Source organism: Prinia subflava, chromosome 6 (genome assembly GCF_021018805.1).
Source record: "Prinia subflava isolate CZ2003 ecotype Zambia chromosome 6, Cam_Psub_1.2, whole genome shotgun sequence".
Taxonomy (NCBI): Eukaryota; Metazoa; Chordata; class Aves; order Passeriformes; family Cisticolidae; genus Prinia; species Prinia subflava.
The window spans coordinates 12,893,704-12,913,110 of NC_086252.1; the positions used below are offsets into that span (position 1 = coordinate 12,893,704).

General features: G+C 41.5%; 2 protein-coding genes across 17 annotated transcripts in view; one reads left to right on the forward strand and one right to left on the reverse strand.

Annotated features, from left to right (window-relative positions):
* Window positions 1-203: 203 nt before the first annotated feature.
* WDR12 (WD repeat domain 12) lies at window positions 204-8,309 on the reverse strand. Its single transcript, XM_063400307.1, has 13 exons — window positions 8,056-8,309; window positions 7,880-7,974; window positions 6,820-6,914; window positions 6,059-6,165; window positions 5,105-5,220; window positions 4,566-4,720; window positions 3,872-3,917; window positions 3,594-3,679; window positions 3,270-3,410; window positions 3,050-3,155; window positions 1,979-2,111; window positions 1,390-1,462; window positions 204-666 (listed from the first exon to the last, which is right to left on the reverse strand). Exons 1-13 carry the CDS (start codon window positions 8,307-8,309, stop codon window positions 589-591), a joined length of 1,485 nt encoding a protein of 494 aa, XP_063256377.1. The 3' UTR covers window positions 204-588.
* Window positions 8,236-19,407, forward strand: part of CARF (calcium responsive transcription factor) — a 34,452-nt gene continuing 23,280 nt past the window's right edge. For 11 of the 16 annotated variants that reach the window (XM_063400299.1, XM_063400290.1, XM_063400292.1 and 8 more), the window contains exons 1-6: window positions 8,236-8,338; window positions 12,004-12,125; window positions 13,707-13,916; window positions 14,906-15,026; window positions 17,193-17,322; window positions 17,710-17,794. In XM_063400299.1, coding sequence (XP_063256369.1) covers window positions 8,308-8,338; window positions 12,004-12,125; window positions 13,707-13,916; window positions 14,906-15,026; window positions 17,193-17,322; window positions 17,710-17,794 — 699 coding nt within the window. In that variant the 5' untranslated portion in view covers window positions 8,236-8,307. Of the gene's footprint in view, window positions 8,339-8,588; window positions 8,726-12,003; window positions 12,126-13,661; window positions 13,917-14,905; window positions 15,027-17,192; window positions 17,323-17,709; window positions 17,795-19,407 lie in introns of those variants that run through there. The other 5 variants (XM_063400303.1, XM_063400300.1, XM_063400304.1 and 2 more) reach the window with 5 other exon arrangements.

Consider the following 19,407-nt stretch of genomic DNA (forward strand, 5'->3'; position numbering starts at 1 on the left):
ACTAAAATACGGAATATTTCATCTGCCAGTAAATCTGTGAAGTTCCTCTATATCATGCTATTTCCATGCACACATACCAAGTCTTTATCCTAGAAAGAAGCCTGGGTGCTTGATTAAGGACCAAATCATAAGAACTTCCAACAGCCAGACTGAGAGGAGAGCTGAAATGTCATTTTTATCTGAAATGACACACTAAACCTATGAACTGTTGATAAAAGCTTTATTTTTTTTTCCAACTGAAAGCAGGTAAACTCAAAAAATAATTTAGTCAGTGAGTCATTTTTCTGTAAGTATCAGCAAACAGTTTACTTCTTATTAAAAGGGCTATACAAACAGTAATTTAAAAGATGTTAATTCAAAGCCATCAAAAGGGAGGAAATGACCTTTGCTTTGTTTCACATGAATCCCATTTGGGCTTTGCTATTTTTCTGTGAGGAATATGGATACAGGTTACCAATACAAAATCAGGAATAGCTCCCTGAGAGACAAACTCCTCCCTTCTTCAGAAGCTGATTGTGTAGAGATGGTAATAGACAGCAACTGCTGCAAAAATCTTATTTTTTAAAAAAGTCTTCTGGCTGTTGACCCTCATGCACCAACATCAGAGGCTGTAGCTGGGTATCTGTAGCAATACAGTTTGTTGTCTGCTCCTCCACTCAGTAACAGCTGATGAGAGAAGGAAACTGTGATTAATATCAGAACTAAGCAAAATAAGTACACAAAAGTTAAGGACTCAATTTTTCTTTATGTATAAAAAGTAGTAGCAAATAGTGAACTGTTAATGCATGACTCAAACCCGGAATCAAAGTGCAGAAGCAACTTTGTCTCTTACTCTCCTCTTAAAATCCAAAGTGAAACTTGTGTAGGAGAGTTGCTAAAGCTTTTCCTGACTTTTACAGTGGACAGGAGTCACACTGAGAATCTTGAACATTCACAGAATGGGGGTTTTTGCTAATTTTCAATACCTGTGTACCATACTGTAGCAGAACAGCTTGCTGTAGAGGATTACACAGTTTCCCCCTTCCACATGTACTGACTGCCATGACCCAGCTTTACTTCATGCTGCTTTAGTCCCAATGGCAGAAGACTACCTTGGAACGTGTGTTTTCTGAGCGAGGTGCAGTGCTGTTCTTGTCTCTCCTTGTTCAGAATATCACTCTAATGCTCTGTTAAAGCCACAGGGCTTCTGCTCCCACCCTTCCCTTCTGCAGAGTGTGGGCACACGCTGCAGTGCCTGTGACACCGCCATCCAGACATCAAACAGCACAACTACAACTGCCTGCTCTCTTCTAGCTTTAAGCATAAAGAAGGAACAGCCCACGGCTGCTTTTAGCTCTCTTCTTAAACACCATGCATATAAATAAAGTAACTTGCTCTTCAGATCCTTACCCCTGCTTCTGTCCAGTCCACACAGAAAACCTTGTCTTCGTGGGCAGCCAAGTCATAGAGAGGAGCTTTGACACTGGTGAAAAACAGGTTTGAATTACGTGAGCAATCACAGACAGCAACTGGTCCCAGGGAGAAATGCTATCCCAATGCTATCAAAGAGATGTGCTCAAGCAGTTACAAACACTTTGAGAGAGTACAGACATTGGCCACTGTGTTGCTTCCTCTGCTTTCCCCAGAGCCAATCACATCAGTATTATCCTCTCCTCCACCCCCAAAGAGAAAAGCAGCAACATTTTTCACCTGCTTGCAAACAACTTCGAGACTGAAATTCAACCAGTTGTTAGGAAGCAGTTATTATAGCTTTCTTCTTCCATGCTGCTCAACAGTGTATGCTTTCCAGCCCTGTGGTAGACTACAAGTATTTTTCTCCCTTTTATTTTAAGGCTGACTTCCAAAACCTAGAGGTTTTCACAAATGCCACATTCAGTTTCCCCTGAGTGTCTCTGACTGCTTTTGCTATTTCGTCAGGGGTAGCTCACCCTGTAAGCTTACATGTCTTTGAACAGCAACAAACACAGGTGTCTTTTACCTCCTTGTGTCCCAAAGCTTCACAATGTTGTCCAGAGACCCAGAGATCAGCTGATGCTCATGGGTCGGTGACCACTTCACAGATGTCACCCAGCCTGTGTGAGAGGTCAGAGACAGGAGAACCAAGGAGCCATCTGAAGAGAAAGAGGGAAAAACACAGACATCAGCAGACACTGAAACCAGCACTTTGAAGGTGTGTACAAATTCCAGTGCAACTGTAGTTCAAGTTAAGTGTTAAGTGAACTTTAAATAAAGTGAAGAACAATGTAAGCCACACAAGTTCCAGGGAAGAAAAAAACCCAAAGAAACAAACCAAACTGAACAAAAAAGAAACCCAAAGAAACTCAAAGCCTCTCAAAATGTAACTTGTCAGTAAACTTCCATTTCAAGGATCTTTTTTTTTGAAGAAAAAAAAAAAAAAAAAAAAAAGCAAGCTTTTATTAACAACATGTAATATGCTAGTGAACTTTGTATTAGATCTACAGAAGCTAAACAAGTAAATGTTCTTTAGTATTTGTGGCCTTCCAGTACCTGAACAGAGCCTACAAGAGATGTGTTCAAGGCCAGGCTGGGTGGGGCTCTGAGCAATCTGTTCTGGTGGAAGAAGTCCTTGCCCAGGACAGGGGGGTTGGAACTAGATGATCTTTAAAGTCCCTTCCAACCCAGACTATTTTATGAAATATGTCTACGAAAATAAATCTTAGTCATAATATCTGTAATTACATCTGTATATGAAATATAGTACCATGTCCAAGTGATTACTGCTTCACTTTAATGATTATCAGACCAGCCACAGTCTGAACCTTACCAAAACAAAATCCATTCTGCAATTCCACAGTTGAACATTCATCAGCAAGTTTAAAAAAAGTCATAATTTCTAAATTATTAGGTAAGAAATTTAAAAATGTCTTGCACAAGAATAAGGAAAATAGATGTAAGCTTTTTATCTACTGAAAGCCCCCAAATGGCTGGTTTCAAGCAGAGGGAGCAGAAGAGTTTGTGAGTTGTCTCTCAATAGGACAAAGTCCTGATTTTGAAGAGTATCTTTGAGAACATGCATGTTTCAGCTCACCTTTGCTGCGAGGATCCCACAGTCTGATATGCCTGTCAGTGCTCCCTGATGCAAGACGCCGACACAGGGGTGAGTAGGAGACAGAATTAAACACTTTGTTTCCTGTCTGCCAGTAAAGAAAATAGTAACTCTGAGACAGGAGCCACTATTTTACACAGCATTTTCTTTTTCTCTGAGCTGGATTTCAGCTGAACCTACAGGCAGAGTATAACAATCTCACCAAAGTGGATTTGTGGTCTCCAGTCTCAGCGTCCCAGAGTCTGATGGTGTGGTCCCATGATGCGCTGCAGATCTCTTCAGCATCTGTCCACAGCACAGAGGAGATGGCTTCTGTGTGGCCAGAGAGGGTTGCCAGGGGAGTCTGGAGTTTAATGGTGACAGATTTGAGTAAGTGATCAAAAATCTATTATTTCAACAACAAAAAAAGTCTGATTATCCTGAGACATACCAGCAGAAGTTTTAAAGTCACCTTTAGCAAAGAGAAATTATTTGTTGTGGCTACACTTTTAAAGAAAAACCCAGACAAACCCAGAGCTTATCTTACCCTTGTAAGTCCCAGCTGTTCAGTTTTCTGCTTTTTCCGTGGTCTGTTAGCTGCTTCTTCTGTTTCATCCTCTTCATCTGTAGGTACTGGGACAGAAGACAGGCAGACTTGAGCTGCAGGTTTTTGAATTCCATCTCCATGTAAGTAATTAAGCAAATCCCTGTATTTATGGTGCCTAGAACCATCATGCAGGTGGTAACAAGATCTGGAACTGTGTAATTAACCATGTCAGTAACTCAGCATAATAATGTATATAGCCTTACAAACTCACATCTTACCTGCAGACCAGATCTTTAACATCTTATCCCAGGATCCACTGCAGAACTGTATAAACAGAAACATTTTGTTAAATGTTGATCCAGATAGACCTTGGAAGAGAGACCTGCCTGAGAAATGAACCAATGGCTTATAACACACAGTGCTGGGCTCCTAAAAATCCCCCAAAAGTGTTTGGCATACATGAAATTATTATTTTTACTTCCTTTGTAGGAAAAATATCTACAATATACCTATTTCCTTCACCACCAAAAAGTTTGACTTTAACCTGTCTGATATTGAGTCAAGGTGGGAGCAATGACTCCACCTTTGGTGGGAGTGCTCTGTTGAATTCCTGGGTGAAGGGAAAGAACCTCTTCACCACATGCTTTTTACAAGAACTCTGGAGATTTTTTTCCCCACCGAAGCTGCCACAAAGATTTACGTCAAGTTTGAAAATAGTTCATCATAGCGCAAAATTCTGATGCATTTAAAGTAAAATACGCTTTAAATTTAACTTGTTTTCTAAACTAAATGATTTTGTGATTCTACGGCTTAGCATTGATGTAATACTCCTAATTCTCAATAACCACCGCTTATAACAAGATTGTCATAACATCATGATGATGAATCCCCATGCAAGGACCAACCCAGGATTTTTGAGGTACAGGCTGCTAAATCCCGAAACACAAAGGTTTCTTTCCAGAAGCCACTCACTTTAGTTCTTGTACAATCAACAGCCACAGACTCGACGCTGCCAGCGTGTCCCCTGCAGCAGTGAAGGGCTTTCACTTTGTTTTTCTCCACATTCCACTCCCAGAGCAGGACAGTTTGGTCCATGGATGCGCTGAGTAACAGGCATGATAAACTATCTGGGGAAGAAAAAAGTTACACCCAATTCATCTTTCCAAAGTCTTTATAAATAATTATTCTAATCCCAGAAGAAATAGCAGATATACAGAAACTCATATATGTTTCAATTTACATCATGTGGCCCTGCAAGTACAGTTAATATAACTACATAGACACCAGTATTTGCTAATGGAGACTGCAAGGTGGATAGACAAAAATCATCTTAAAGTAACCACACTCATTATTGTCAAAGGACTATTTTATGCACACCATGACTTCATTTCTTATACCACTGCCAGAGATTGAAATAATTACATTTAGATAATGAAATATTAATAGTTAAAGAATGCTAACATTTCTCCCCTAGTAAATCAAACTACTATTCCCCTGCTAAATATACTGACCTTGCTTCACCCATGCCACATCCTTCACTACCTCTGTGTGCCCAGCTATTGTCACGATGGATTTTCCTTCCACAGACCAGATCCGGGCAGTCTGATCGTAGCAGCCAGTTAATATCCTACAGGGTACAGCATTGGAAACATCACTGTCTTTAAGACCAACAAATGTTTTTATGGAATAAAGCCTCAACCAGAAAATTGGAAAACTCTTAGCAAAGTCACCGATTTAAAAGAAATAGCTTGAAAGAGGAAAAAAAATCATTTTTGCTACAGAGCCAAGCTTCATCAAAGCCTTGCAACTGGGAGACCAGGAGTACAGGCTAGAAAGACAAGCAGTGACAGTACTGCATGTTCTGGTTGGTGGGACTTAAGACCCCTTATACAATTTACATAATTCAAGCTTAATTTGTTAGTAAAACTACTATGTTGCCAGAGGTTCTCAAAGGATTTTCAAATCTCTACTTAACATCTGAACATTACCCAGTTGATTGGAAAATGAATGTGAAAATACATTGGAAAAAGGCAATGATGCCTCTGGCTTTTTTCCAGGAAAATCCGTGCAGAAAGGTATGCTATTCTATTTGTTGCTAATGGGTGTCACATTGGAAGTCAAGGGTTTAAGCAAAAAAGAGTAATAAGGAAAAGTTCTTTTCCTTTCAGAAAAAGGATACTAACCAGCACTTGTTGTGTTCATTTGCATAAGTAGAATCTCAAGTTCAGTGTCTCTGGCTGTTTTCTACCTGGTTAAAGTCACTGTCACGTGACAGTGTAACCAGTGACCTGCTTACAAAAGCAAGTAGCTGACTGACTTGATGGGTTAAAAAAAAAGAAAAATAAAGCAAAGAGGGGGAAAAAAACCCACTCAAGGGGTTATTAAAGAGAAAATACTGCTCTATTTGATACCATGGAGGAACACGAATAAGCAAGACAAAACTTAGAACTGGCTTAATGTGATACCATTCTTCAGTGGCTTGAACAGAACTGATCCAGTCGTCATGGAAGATGCATTCTTCTGGCTGAGGGGCCATGTATTTCTCCACATACTCTATTTCCACCACTTCTTCCTGAGCTCACAGACAAAATACTTATTGACTGATGTAGCATGGTTTTGGTTTTTTTAAGCACTAACAGTAAAATTTAACTGTAGAGTGGCACAAATATACAAGTTCATTGAGCAAAGGTCTTGGTATCCAAGTCCTTCACCACATCAGTAGAACTACAGTATTTAGAAAAAAAAGTGTGAAATACATTCCTTTCCATATTTTTATCAAATTACTATTAATAGCAAGATGGAAGCAAAAGCAAGTGATTTCACTCTTCTTACATTCCTCTTCTTCTATATTTACTAATACAAAACCAGTATTGCATATACTGTGCAGTATTTTCTAGATGTGATATTAAACATCCCCATTATCCCCCACAATAAGAGACAAAAATGTATTAATGACGAACTGAATAAGAGAAGAATTTCCCTTCTGAACTGTACACAGACAACAGACTGGAATGTTAATTCCTTGCACTGCTCTGTCTGTAATCTCTAATCACTGCAGTTCATAATGGATTTAAAAATATAGGGAATTCTCCTGGGAAAGTCAGAAAAGCAATAAAACTGAGCAAGGAAATCTACCTAGCTGACAGTATAATATCTAAATCAGATTGAAGTAAACTGGCTAAGTCTGTTCTACTGTCTAGAAGGGCAGACACTGGGTATGACTTACTGTGGAAATATTTTCCATTTCCATGTGTGTGACCAGCGGCAATCGCAAGAACTGGCCATTGATAAGGAAGTCAAATTCCACATACTTGTGATCCGCTGAAACAAATTGGGAAAAATCAATGTTCAGGTGTCACTATTTATTTGATACCATCAAGAATGACATCCTTTTGTGACTGGTTCAGGAAAATGGCCTCAGGAAGGGTTTAAAAAAGACCCAAATATAAACAACCCCCAAAACCCAAACCAAAACCCCCAACCAATTAGTTTCTGCTCCCAATTTTAAGTGGGCAGCCCATTACTTCCACAGGATTATTTAAGTTAAGAGGAAGAAAATATTGCTCTTGGGGTTCAAAGAGTTGTTTGCTTCTTATTGTATTTTCTCTGTAGCTATGTGCAATCAAACCCTAGCAGTGCTTCCCGACTGTTCTGTATGGATCTTGCCACTTGTTCCCACCAGCTAGAGCCCTGTATTTGTGGCAGCAGTAGGAAAATTCTAAGAACTTTTGGTTCATATTTCTACCTTTGTAATGGCATAAATGACAAAGGCTCTGCATTTTGGCAGTACCACTGCACTGTTGCACTAGTCTTCTGTTCAAGACTGTTTGCAATATCATAAGTAAAATGGGATTTTCCAACAACATTGGACAAGTGTCTTTCCTTAGATAAGCTTTCGAGTCAGTGGGCCCATTTCAGCGCTGACAGACTAGCTGGGGTTTTCTTAAAGGCTGTTATAAAAACCAAACCTCTGGTTTCATTAGTTCTTGTACCAGGTTTTGGGCAACACTTCCACTCCCACCTGCTGTGGCAGCCTGGTCTGTGGCGCCGGGCACACACAGTATTCTGCTTTTGGTCCATTTCTCCGGGAATGCCCAGCAGCCCCGGCATCCGCAGCGTTTCAGATCAAGCTCCGGGAGTGCCTCACCGTGGGCAGCCCGGCCAAGGCGGCGGGGCGGGCCGGGCTGCGCCGGACCCGCCGAGGGCCTGTGACAGCCGCCGCGGGCCGGGCCCGGCCTGCGACACGAGGGGGGCCGGCACCCGAGGGGCCGCCCCGCGGGACCTACCGTGCGCCGCCGCCAGCAGCTTGTTGATGAGCTGGCTGAGGTCGGTGGTCTCGGAGGTCGCGGGCACCGAGAAGGGCACATCCTCCACGGCGAACCTGCGGGCACAGCGCTCCGTTACCGCCTCTGCGTCACCCGCTCCCGAACCCACGCCCGGCCCGGCAGGGGAGGCCGCTCACCTCTGGTTCTCGGTGCGGAACCGCGCCGTGAGCTGCGCCGTGGGCTGCGCCATCGCCGCTGTCGCTGTCGCCGATACCGGCACGGACCACGTGTGGCGGCGCGCCCCGGCCGAGCCCCCCGCGGGACCGCGCACCGCCCGCGTGCCGCGCGCTCCCGAGAGGCCGCGCGCCGCCGCCTTCCCGGCGCCCTCCGCGCGCCCCCGCCCCGCTCCGCGCTGAGGGCGGGCGCGCGTGCGCGGAGCGGCGGCGCGCATGGCGGCGGGGCTGCGGGAGCCGAGCCCAGGTGGAGTAACGCGCCTCCGGCATCTCCCCCGGGCCGCCGCCTTCCGCCGCCCCGCCGCGGGGCTGTGGTGCCGAGGGGCGCGACGGGCGCGACGGGCGCGGGCTGAGGCGCCCTCCGCGCTCCTCAGGGCTGGGGCGCGGGGGCGCGTTCCGGGGTTCTTCGCAGGTGCGGGAGCGGCTCCTGTGGCCGCTGCTGAGCGGGGCCGCCCGCGCCGCCGGGCTGTGCCCGGGCGGGGCAGTGCCCCGTGTGGCGCCCGCGGTCGCCGAAGCGGTGGGCTCCGCTTGGAGTCACTCGGGTTGTGTTTCTCTGCATGTCAAGCGACACACCCACAATAAACTGCCTGCTAGAAGTAATAAACCCAGCGCGCGGTGGACTTAAAAAGAAGCTGTAAGTGAGTTTGGTGTTTTGGGAGAAGGCTCTGCTTGTGTGAGGACATGCTGTGTGCTTGTTGTGCATAATTTTCCCCCCCTCCACCTTTTGACAGTCCGTGGTGGGCTCTGGCGAACAGCTGGCGTTTCCCTGAGTGTGGCTCGGGTTTTGGTGACTCCGCTTGTTGGAGCGGGCGGGTGTTGAGTGTTTGCTGTTTCGTGAGACTCTGAAATCTCATCTGTTTCTTAACAGACCTCACGTGTTTCAAAGACCTAACGTTGTTTGTCTGTGAAATTGGCACAGGTGCATTTTCCAGTTATTGGTCTTGTCTACAAAAAACTGACTTGAGAAACCTTTTAAGTGTGACTCCCCAGATCCTCTCTGTATTCTTAACAGTATCTTCCTCCTCTTCCACGGTAGAGATAATGCTAAATTTCAAACCTGGTACAAGTTGACAAAGCTAATTGTAACTACTTTACTGGGGAGTATCTGTATGCCCTGATTTCCTCCCTGATATATTTTACTGCAATTCATGCCTTTTGTGTGACTTTGAGTGGTTGTAGAGAAATACCCTCAGAGGGAGCTTTTTCAGACAGAGTATTTTGATTGCTGTAAGCTATCAGTTATCTGAAGTCTTCTTATAAAACCTCTGCAACGTTTTGTAGAAAACCCAAAAGAGATTGATGGTGAAGCATTCAACTGTAGGTATTTTCTGTTAAGTATAATCAGCGTCCTGCATGCAGTGCTCATGATGGTTATCATGTTTGCCTGTGCTAGCAGTTTCTGTGGGTGCTTGCTCTCTGTAGAGGTGAAACAGAACAACAGTAGCCATATTCATTTGAGAAAAGGGCTTCCCAAATGGAAGCAGGATGAAGGAAATAGACCTGTGGCATTAAATACACTAAGCCATGTGTTGGAAATGGCCCTGGAGTGCTGGACTCGGGAAGGAGCCTATAAAGTGGTGGGGTTGGAGTTGTGTTAAGGCTAAAGCTGAGGCATAGAGAGCTGCCTGTGTGCTTTAAGGATGCAGCTCTTGTTCCCACCTTACACTAACATTAAACTTCCACATTTCTCCTTCAGCTGACTGTTACATGTGTGATGCAGTGGTATTACAGAGGCAATTTTTGTGGTGCTCATTTAACGTTTATGAAGACATAATTACAAGTTATTTACACATTCATGACAAAATATCTGTAGGTATACATAAATATACAGGTTTTAACCCTCTTGTTTGGGGAATTGGTCATCAATATTTGTACAACAGTAAGATCTATTAACTGTGTATGTATTTGTACACCTCTGTAGGAGGATATTTCTTTAAGACAGAAAATAAGAATCTTTGTGGTTGCACTCAAGCTCTTAGGATAAGGAAACCAGGATGGTTAAACCATGAAGTTGATTTTCCAAGTAATGTGTGTGCCAGTGGTTTGCCTGGGTTACAACAGTGATTAGACAAAATCATGGGACCAAATTGTACCACGGGGATTATTTTAAAGAAATACAAAACTTCAGGTATTTCTGGGCTGCTTATGAAAGGAGTCTGGATCCATGTCACCATGTGTATACCCTGCTGCTGGATTTTTCCCCTGAGCTTTATTTAGATACAGGATGTTGGGCTGCCTGGGTCACTGGTCTGTCCCCACAGAGCTGTGCTTGTGTTCTGTTGTTGGTTCCTGCATGCTCAGAGTATGTGTCGTTGGTATCTCCAGAACAAACTGGGTTTATCTCAAAGAACTAAATGTGCTGCTTTCGCAAAACTGCCGTGTCCTCTTCACGTCTTTGAACTGAAAGGAAATGGCTGAGTGATGAAGAAATCTAGTTTTCTGGTTTTGTTTTTCATTTGCTGCTAAGATGCTTCAGACATTGTAACTGAAACGTCTTATAATTGTTCTCAGATCCAAAGCTCAAAAGTATTTGGTAAACATGAGGTAACTTCATTTGGAACTTGGTCTGGAGTGTCATCACTTGAAAATTGAATGGAAAAATAAATCTGCTTTAGATTAAAGTATTAATATATTGAGCATATGAGCAGATTAACTTCTCAATGTTGTTTGTATCAGCAGGATGCTTTATTCAGCTTCAAAAGCCAAGGAAATGTGGATTTACTTTGCCTGTGTCCTTTATACCTTTGCAAAGCAGAATAAATCTGTGCTTTAAGAGTTGTGCAATTCTTTGAAGTTACTCTCTAGCCTGTTACAGTCTCCTTACAAAAGCTGTAAACAGTTGAAATACCACAGCCAAGAAGGTCCAACTTGAGGAATTTGCTTGCGTGGTGTGGTGAAGAAGATGCAGCTGGTAGGAGTCATGTGCTAATATAATGCAGCCTGTCTTTAAAATAAATACTGAAGGGAAAAATCGTGACCACCCTTCCCCCTCCTTCACCCCAAACTACAGGAGTTTTCTTCTTTTCAGTTGGGTATGTTATGTGTGCAGTCTTATGTTTGTATACTCTTGTTAGGCAGGGGCTGAGTTAATTGTCATTTTGTCCTGTTGCTTGGAATGTTTGGGATTGGTCGCTGCTTTAAAGGATGTGCTGTGTGCATGAGAGCATTAGCCTGTGGATGTGGTAATTCACTGTACAATATTGTGTGTCTGTTTGAAGCTTTATAATAGACAACTGAGTATCTTGGAGCTTTCTTTGGGATAGGAGGTAGATCTCTGAAGTGCTGGGAGCTCTGTCTTTTTGTCTTTTACTGCATGATTAATGCCAAATTTTGTTCTACATATCTGGTGGGATTTTCTGCCCAAAGCATACCACTTTAGAATAACCATACCACTATTGTAGAATAACAATAGTAACTTTATTTAATTTATATGATGCCTTATAAGCTTTTAAAACAAATTGACTTACTTAAAGAAGTCTGCATGACAGAATTGCATAATGCAAATTCTGTCTGGTGATTATGGAAGAAGGTGACTAATGTATTTATAAAGCACTGCTGGCATGTGCTTAAATATCAAATGTTCTCTAGATGTGTGTGGTTGTTAGTTCAGTGCTTTTGGACATATTCAGATGAAAATGGTGGGAGGGTGTATGTGTGTTTTGTATCTGTGTATGCAATGACAAATCAAGCAAATTGTCTCATTTAAAAGGCTAAGCTGTACTCCTGGAGCAACACGCTGACATTTTTCTGGAGTGAGTAATAAAGTGGTAAAGAGACAAGGATTTCTTGAGAACTTTGTTGTTATCTTGCAAAAGCATTAGAACTTGTGACACTAAAGCTGTAAGACCTAAAGACAGCACTTGCAACAGTCTCCTGGCAGAAGGTTAAAATGAACTTTTATTACCTTTTCAGGTCACCTTGTAATGGAAGAGAGTGGAGCTGACCATGATATTGCTATGGAAGGAGCTAACAATTTATTCATAGGCAGCTGTAATGGTATAGAAGAGTTAGAAACAAATGATCAGGTTTTTCAGGTGAGGTATGAATGCCTTGTCCTTGTAGATGCTTCCTTTACATCCACTCTGAAGTTTAAAATGTGCTGTTTCCTGAATGCAGAGGTTTTTTTCTTGCCTTTAGAGTAATACATCTTGTCTTTTAAGAATGTACATCCTTCCCTTGGATTCCTGTGCTATTCAGTTTTGAACTGATGAATATCCAGATGTTACATGTAGTGACAACCTTCAATAATTATGTCCTGCTATAGTGAAGAAATGAAGAAATGAACATGAAGAAATACATGTTTTAGCTTGTTAACCCTTTAAAAAAGAATACTTTATTACATGCATTGGAGTGGAGAGGTTCAGAACAGGTGAAAATGAGGTGATGTTGCTTAGTGACCAAATGTGGCAAATAAAGAGTCCAGGGACACAGGACACCTCTGTTTGTATTGAAGGAGAGGAGTCTTTCATGTATTTTTTATTGGATATTGCCAGGTCTTCTTATTTGGGGAGATTTCTGTGTATGAATGCTCTTCTGCAGAATGTTCTTCTAACATAAAATGTCATTCATGTAGTGGTTTACTTGTGTGCTTATGGTCTCTGAACAATGTCTTTTAACACAACAGGTGCCATTTGTTTGTTGCTGCTTTTCTGGTATAGTTCACAGTAGACAGTTTCAGTGCAGAAGATTTATACCTGCAGAATTTTTGATGAGGTTATTTAGATCAAATCTGATTTATGTATAAAATTTAGAAACATTTTTCCTCATTCTTTGATTTGTAGTGTATTAATTTTTGTCGTAAAAGCATCAGAGTTTTTTGTGCAGTTGCTGCAAGAGATACAACAAATTGCAGCTCTTCTTGTACTGGACAAATGACAGCTTGACATGTTATTGTACACAAGGACTGCCTATTTTTCCATTGTTAAAATAATGTTAAAACATGCTTATTGTTTGTGTTGTCAGAGTTTCAACTAGACAAGTATTTGTGCCTATACACTTTAATGAAAATGGGATGTACTCTAAGACTTGATGAAGATACGCTCTGTTTTTTAATATTCTGAAAATCTGATTCTTGGCCTTGTGCTGTACAGTTCTTGGCCTTGAATCAGAGGTTGTGTTGCTCGTGTTTCTTCTGTGGTAAAGAATTCTAAAAGTGTGCAGAGATTTTTTTTCTTCATGGCTAAATACATGTATGGAAAGGCCAGGTGGAATAGTATCTAGGATTTCTTCTGAAGTCAAATCAAGTTGAATATTTTACAGGGTTTTTTGTGGTATAAGTCTCAGTTTCTGGGCAGACTTGAGATGTTTTGAAGTGATAAGTTTTTTTGGGGAGCAGATTTTGAGCAAAAGGATTTGTCTTTTGCCTTAGTAGAGAGACTTCATTCTAGGAAGCAGGAATATGAGTACTTCTTCAGCATGGAAATAGAAAGCAAAAGTAGAACTGATTGTGTTAGCCGCTTGATGCAGAGGGACAAGGGCTCCTCTGAGTATGGAGTATAGCTAGCATACTGCACTGGTTAGCATACTACACTGGTTTTAAATGTTCTTTTTTTTTTTTTTTTTTGTCGTAGAATTTGCTGCTCAAAGTACATTTTACTGTTTTTCCTCTGTGAAAGCAACGGACGTGCATGGATTCCCGGGATCCATTGTTTATCCAGAGCAGCTCTCCCCCAGCCGTGCCCATCACAGCCCCCGTGTCGGGCAGTCCGGCATCGGCGGTGCCGCCGCAGCCGCGGGCCCGCTCTGCGGAGGAATCGCACCCAGCAGAGCAGCCCCGGCAGCGCCTGTGCGAGCTGCAGCCCCTGGGAGCGCCCTGGGCGCCCATGGTGAGTGTCTGCAGGCGGGGCCGGGGCGCTGCTCACACAGCAGGGAGCTCTCTGAGGAACTCTCTTACCTGCTGCTTTGATGTAGCACCAGCCTGATTCAGACTCTAGCAACAAGGTGCAACTTTTCAGTGCTGCAGTTCATGCTCCAGTTCCCCTTCTTCAGGTAGGGAAATCCTGTCTGCAGCCATTACTAATTTTATTAAACAACAACTGATGTCTTTTGTCAGTATTGAGCCTGGATCCTCTAGTGTGATAAGATCTTGGATTTCTGTTGCTGCTGCTTTCTCTATATTCCCTGGATAAATCTCTCTGTATTTCTGGGGGGAATCAGAACATTAGCAGTAAGCTAAGTCATTATGTCTCACCTTTCCCCCAGCCCTCAATTAATTTTCTTAAAATGTTGCTTTGTAATGTGTAATATCTATTTTATAAAAACGGTAACTATCTCACCCAGAGTCCTTTGTAGTTATGGGTAAATATACCATGAGGGGTTGTTCAATTTTTTCAGAATCCCAGGTGATTTAATTTGTACTGTTTTGTTAAGCCCTGGAGCTTTTCTTCTCTCTGTGTTTGCGTGAAATGCTGCCCACAAAGGTCGGTTTCTTAGAAGTAAAGGTCACAATTTTTAAGTTGCTATTAGTTCTGCTAGTCCGTGAATGGAGTTACAGCAAATCCAACCATGAATGGCTTTCAGGTGTTTGATAGCATTAATAATAGAGTTGTCAGTTTCAAATAAATGGGTCATTCACCATAGAATCAGGTAGTGTGATTTTTTCATTCCTTAATTGAAGACCTATTTTAAAAAGAGAAAATAATTTAAAGAAATTGCCAATAAAGAGATAGTTTTCTTATTATGCAAAGTCAAATAAATGTACAGGCCTTAACTCTAAGCAAAGGATTTCCTGTTCTGGTAATAAGCAAACCCAGCTGTGCTGTATGATCACCATACAAACTGGAGCCATTCATGCTTGTGTGTGGCTGCTTTACAGATGATTGTTGCCAGCCAGTCAGAAGATGGACAGGTGCTGCATGTCATTCCTTCTGCCCAGCCAGGAGTGACCCAAGTGATTATTCCTCCAGGTCAGCTTCTGGATGTGACCAGCCCACAGGGTGAGTTTAACCTGTGGCACTTGAGGGTTTGTGCTCCTGTGACTAAGCTCATCCTCCATGGTCTTTTTTAGGCACCTTGTTTCCTTTCCTTAGAGAGTTATTACACAAAATATGCACTGAATCTTGCTTTCTGATTGTGAGTCTGGCGCCTCACACATCACATTTTCTGTTGGGCAAAAGCCTCATGAAAGCTTATGAGAGCTATTATGCCCTGTTTCTGAAGAATATGTGATGGGTAGATTGACACATCAAGCACAGAGTTGTTTCTTGCCTTATTTACCTTTAATAAGGATATTTGTGCCATCATCTTTACTATCAGTTTCAAATTTTCGGTGTTTGTTTACTTCATTGTGAATGAAATAGTCAATTCCTGTAGTGCAGACAGGCCAGAAGAACATTGAATCTTCTGTTCTGGAGATCACTGGTGATGATGCATCTTCTGTGAAGCCAGGAATGAATCACTTACCTAGAAATTCAGCTCCCAGTCAAGGAAAATAAGATGTAACTTCCCATTCACCGGAATGTGTTAGTTGTCAGATTTTCAGCATGTGCTGAGATACACAACTAGAAGCACAAATTTTAAGGTGTTCTCTAGAAAATGGGCATACTGAAATCTGAAGGCATTGATTATTTATCTGCAATCCTTGCTGGATGGCAAAACGCTTTGTACTAGTTTGCATTCACAGAGTGAGACTGAGAACAAGGTGGTCACATTTTGTTAAACTCTCAAATATATTTTAGACTGTTTTTTCGTTCTCTCTATAAAATTCTCAAGATGTGAGCACTGTTGAAGAGTTCCTGTGGAATGCTACCTCAGAGTGAGAATAGAGTCCTGGTGCTGGGTGGATAGAAGAAATATTTGCAGTTCAAGTCATGATCCAGCCCTTTTCACTTAGGGTTGCAATATGGTTTCCTGACCTTGCATAGAAAGACTTGTTCCTACCCCAGTGCTCAACCTTCCCTCCCTCTCCAGCTCTTGCAGGGGTAAAACCAGGTTTGGTTGTAGCTGAGTCTTACATTACTTTAAAGCCAGCTGGGAGCCTTTAGTTACAAAATAATTGCTGCTGCTCTTTGTAAGCATTAAGTTGAAATACTAAATAGTAGTTTCCATTTCAATTTTTCATTCAGCTTGGGGCTTGGTGTCATAGTATTTGAATGCATATGCTACAACAGTACTCCAGGTGTCATTTGTGGGGTTTTTTTGTTAGTTTTTTCTAGAGACTTACTGTGTAAAAGACCTATAGTGATTTGGTCTTTAAAAGACAGTTGAGGACACTTGTCAGCTCCTGAGTTTCACCAGTGTGCACATGGTGGTAATGTGTGGAATGGTGCAGATTCAGGGCAGCCTGTAGTGTCTTAAGGGCACATCTCTGTAGGAGGAACCAGTGCTTGGAGCCAGAGTGGTGTTAATCCGAGTGCACACTTAGGAATCTTCTTATGGAGCTTTGTGTGCATCCATTTCTGTACTGTGTCAATAGCTTATCACTCTCTCTGGATGAGGGAAAGAGGCTTTCATAACTGAAGGGCAAAAATCCCTCATCTAAGGAGACCTTGTGTGTTTGTGTTCAGACCAAAATATTGAACGTCTGCTTTTACAGTTTTCCATTATGTTTTTGTTTAACTGTACACACAGGCTTCAATTTAAGAGCAATTTTTGGCTTGTGGATTGCTCCCTATTACCAAGAAAGGCTAAAACATTTGTTCTAACATCATGTCAGATTCAATTACAAGAGGCCTGTTTTTCTTGTTTAAGTGTTCTTTTCTTAGTCCAAAGCAGTATCATTACCTCATTTTTTTCTTGTTTTAAAAGCAACCAGTATGTGACTTGCAGCTGAACAAAATACATGTACAATCCTGTATGGATTCCTGGAAGCAGAGTAATTTGCAAGTTGTTCTGATTATTTGCCTAGTTGTGGAGGGATTCATAAGCAGTAGCACAATTATCAAAGTCCTTAAATATCAACAGCCTTATCAAGTGTGCCTTCATATGTGTGCCAGGAGTTTGAGCACTGATTCACAACTATTAGACTGCTTTATCATCTATAAAACTTCTTTCCTATGTCAAAAGGCTTGCTTTAACAACACACAAAGTTTAATCATAGCTTGTTTTCCCCCATTCTACATTTAGTTATTAACCAAGAAGCTGCCTTTTTTTTTTTTGTAAAGATGTTTTGGAAGAGAAGTGTGGTGATGGGAACCTGCAAACTGTGGTAGTGGCTTCTATAGCAGACAGTGCAAGCAGTTACATTCTACATCCCCAGGCATCTCTCACCATATCAAAGAAAACAACCACCAGGTAGGTCAGGGGTTAAAGGGATGAACAATCACTTTGATCCACTGTTAGCACTGCCTTTTTTTCTTGTAGTTTGTTTTTGCAATGGTTATCACTAAATTACCATAGAACAGAGGTTATGAACCACAGTGTACTGAATGTTTGGAGGACTTGAATGTACAAACCGGTGGGGTTTTGAAATACTTTTATTGACTGTGAATTATTTTAACAATGAAATAGAATATGAAGAAAATGAACCACAGATTTTAAGGTGTGTTGATAAAATATCCATAGTTTGATCATATGCTCTAAGGTTATACGTAGTACACTGATTTGATCTTACCTGTAGTTTAGACTAAGGTGTTGCTTTTCTTAATGTCTGTATAGATTTCTATTTTTTTTTTTTTTCAGGGTAGTGGAAGATTCTTTTCCCATGCCTCTTCAGCCATTGCCACTAAATACACCTGCATGGGCATGCCATCTCAGGAACTGTGAGGTGAGCCACGAAGAATTCTGACTTAGTGTTTTATCATCTAGCTCTGAGACAGTGTTCCCATTCCTTGAAAGGAGTAATTCATAGTTATAGAAGTGTTCAGGCTTCCTGGTGTACAGCACTGGTACTGCTAGCACAGATAGACACATAAAATGCTGTGAAATCCCTTTCTATTTTGAGAATTTTAGAACAAATGACCATCAACAGTTCCCAAAGTAAAAGAAGTGCTGCTGAAAACCTGCTACCTTGTAGTGCTGGGAAGAACCATTGTGTGCCACGTTAGAGTTTGCTGTTGAATGACAGTGCAAACTTTGCTGACTTTTGCAACTGTTCATGTGGTTTGTGTTATCACATAGAAATCAAAATCCATATGATTGGCCAGTGTCAGGTCTGAGACTTAATGCACCCTAATATGATTGTTTCACTAAAGATTCCTATTTTAGATATTCTTGCTGAATTATTTTTTATCCCAGCAAGTTAGGTTTCTTGTGCTTGTTTTCTCTTTTGTTAAAAAATGCTGGTTTTATGTTCTGTGATGGTTTTTAACCTAAACAGAAGTCTTCCTTTTTTGCATATTGTTAGATGTTTGCAGAACTGTCTTGATGACTAGGATGCTATCAGCAGCTAGAATGCATCATAAAGGAAAGAAGATGAGAAGTTTCTTGAGAGATCAACTACCCCTTCCTCCTGCTGCCAGACTCTTCCTGATAGATGTTTATTTTACTTTCTCTTAATACCTTTTAAAAGGAAAGCTTATCCTCTGTACTGCCTAATCTCTTCAGATATCTCTACCACTTATTTTTTTTCTTATTGACTTGCCCACTGATAACTAGAAGTTGCAGCTTGAGGGACCTAGAAATTGAATTTCTTTCTGTATCTGCTTAGAAACAATTTTTAAATTAAATATATTCATCTATTCCTTTTGTGTTATGCCATTTATTTAATACAAATGGTACTGTCCACTCTCACATCCACATAAATATTTAGAAGTCAGAAAATTAATAGCATGAATTCTTCCATTGTGGAGATACCATTTTTATAGAATCAGTTGCTTAATTCAGTTGGCCGGTTAATTCATGAAGTTCAGTGTGTTTTTAGCACTCTGTGGTACATTCTTTCCTGTCACAACATCCATGTGGCTTATCTGAATCATTTATTATTGGTACTGTGTTATCAGAGGACTTATGATCTGCTTTGTCTATTACAAGAAATTTCACCTGCTGTGATTAAAATTCACAGCAGCATATATAGAAAAGTTTTTATTTTTAAGGAAAAGGAAATAGAAGCAATGTCTATTTGAATATGTTCTGAGGACACAAATATCTCCCTCTCCTGTTCAGCAGAACTGATGCCTGTATGCATTAATCCTCCCTGATCCACCAGAGGGCTGGGATGTATTGTGCCTTTTTTGGGCACAGACTAGAGACACTGGGATTCTGAGGTGTGTTTATCTTTCAGGTGTCAAAATGTTTTGTTACTAGTAACAGAATTGAAGGGTCCTACTGAAATTTGGAGATCCAGTTTGGAGAGATGCTGGTAAATGTGGCAGCTCACAACTCTTTCAGGAGTCTGCCAGAATTGAAACAAACTGAGAACAGTGTTGTGGTCTCTGTGAT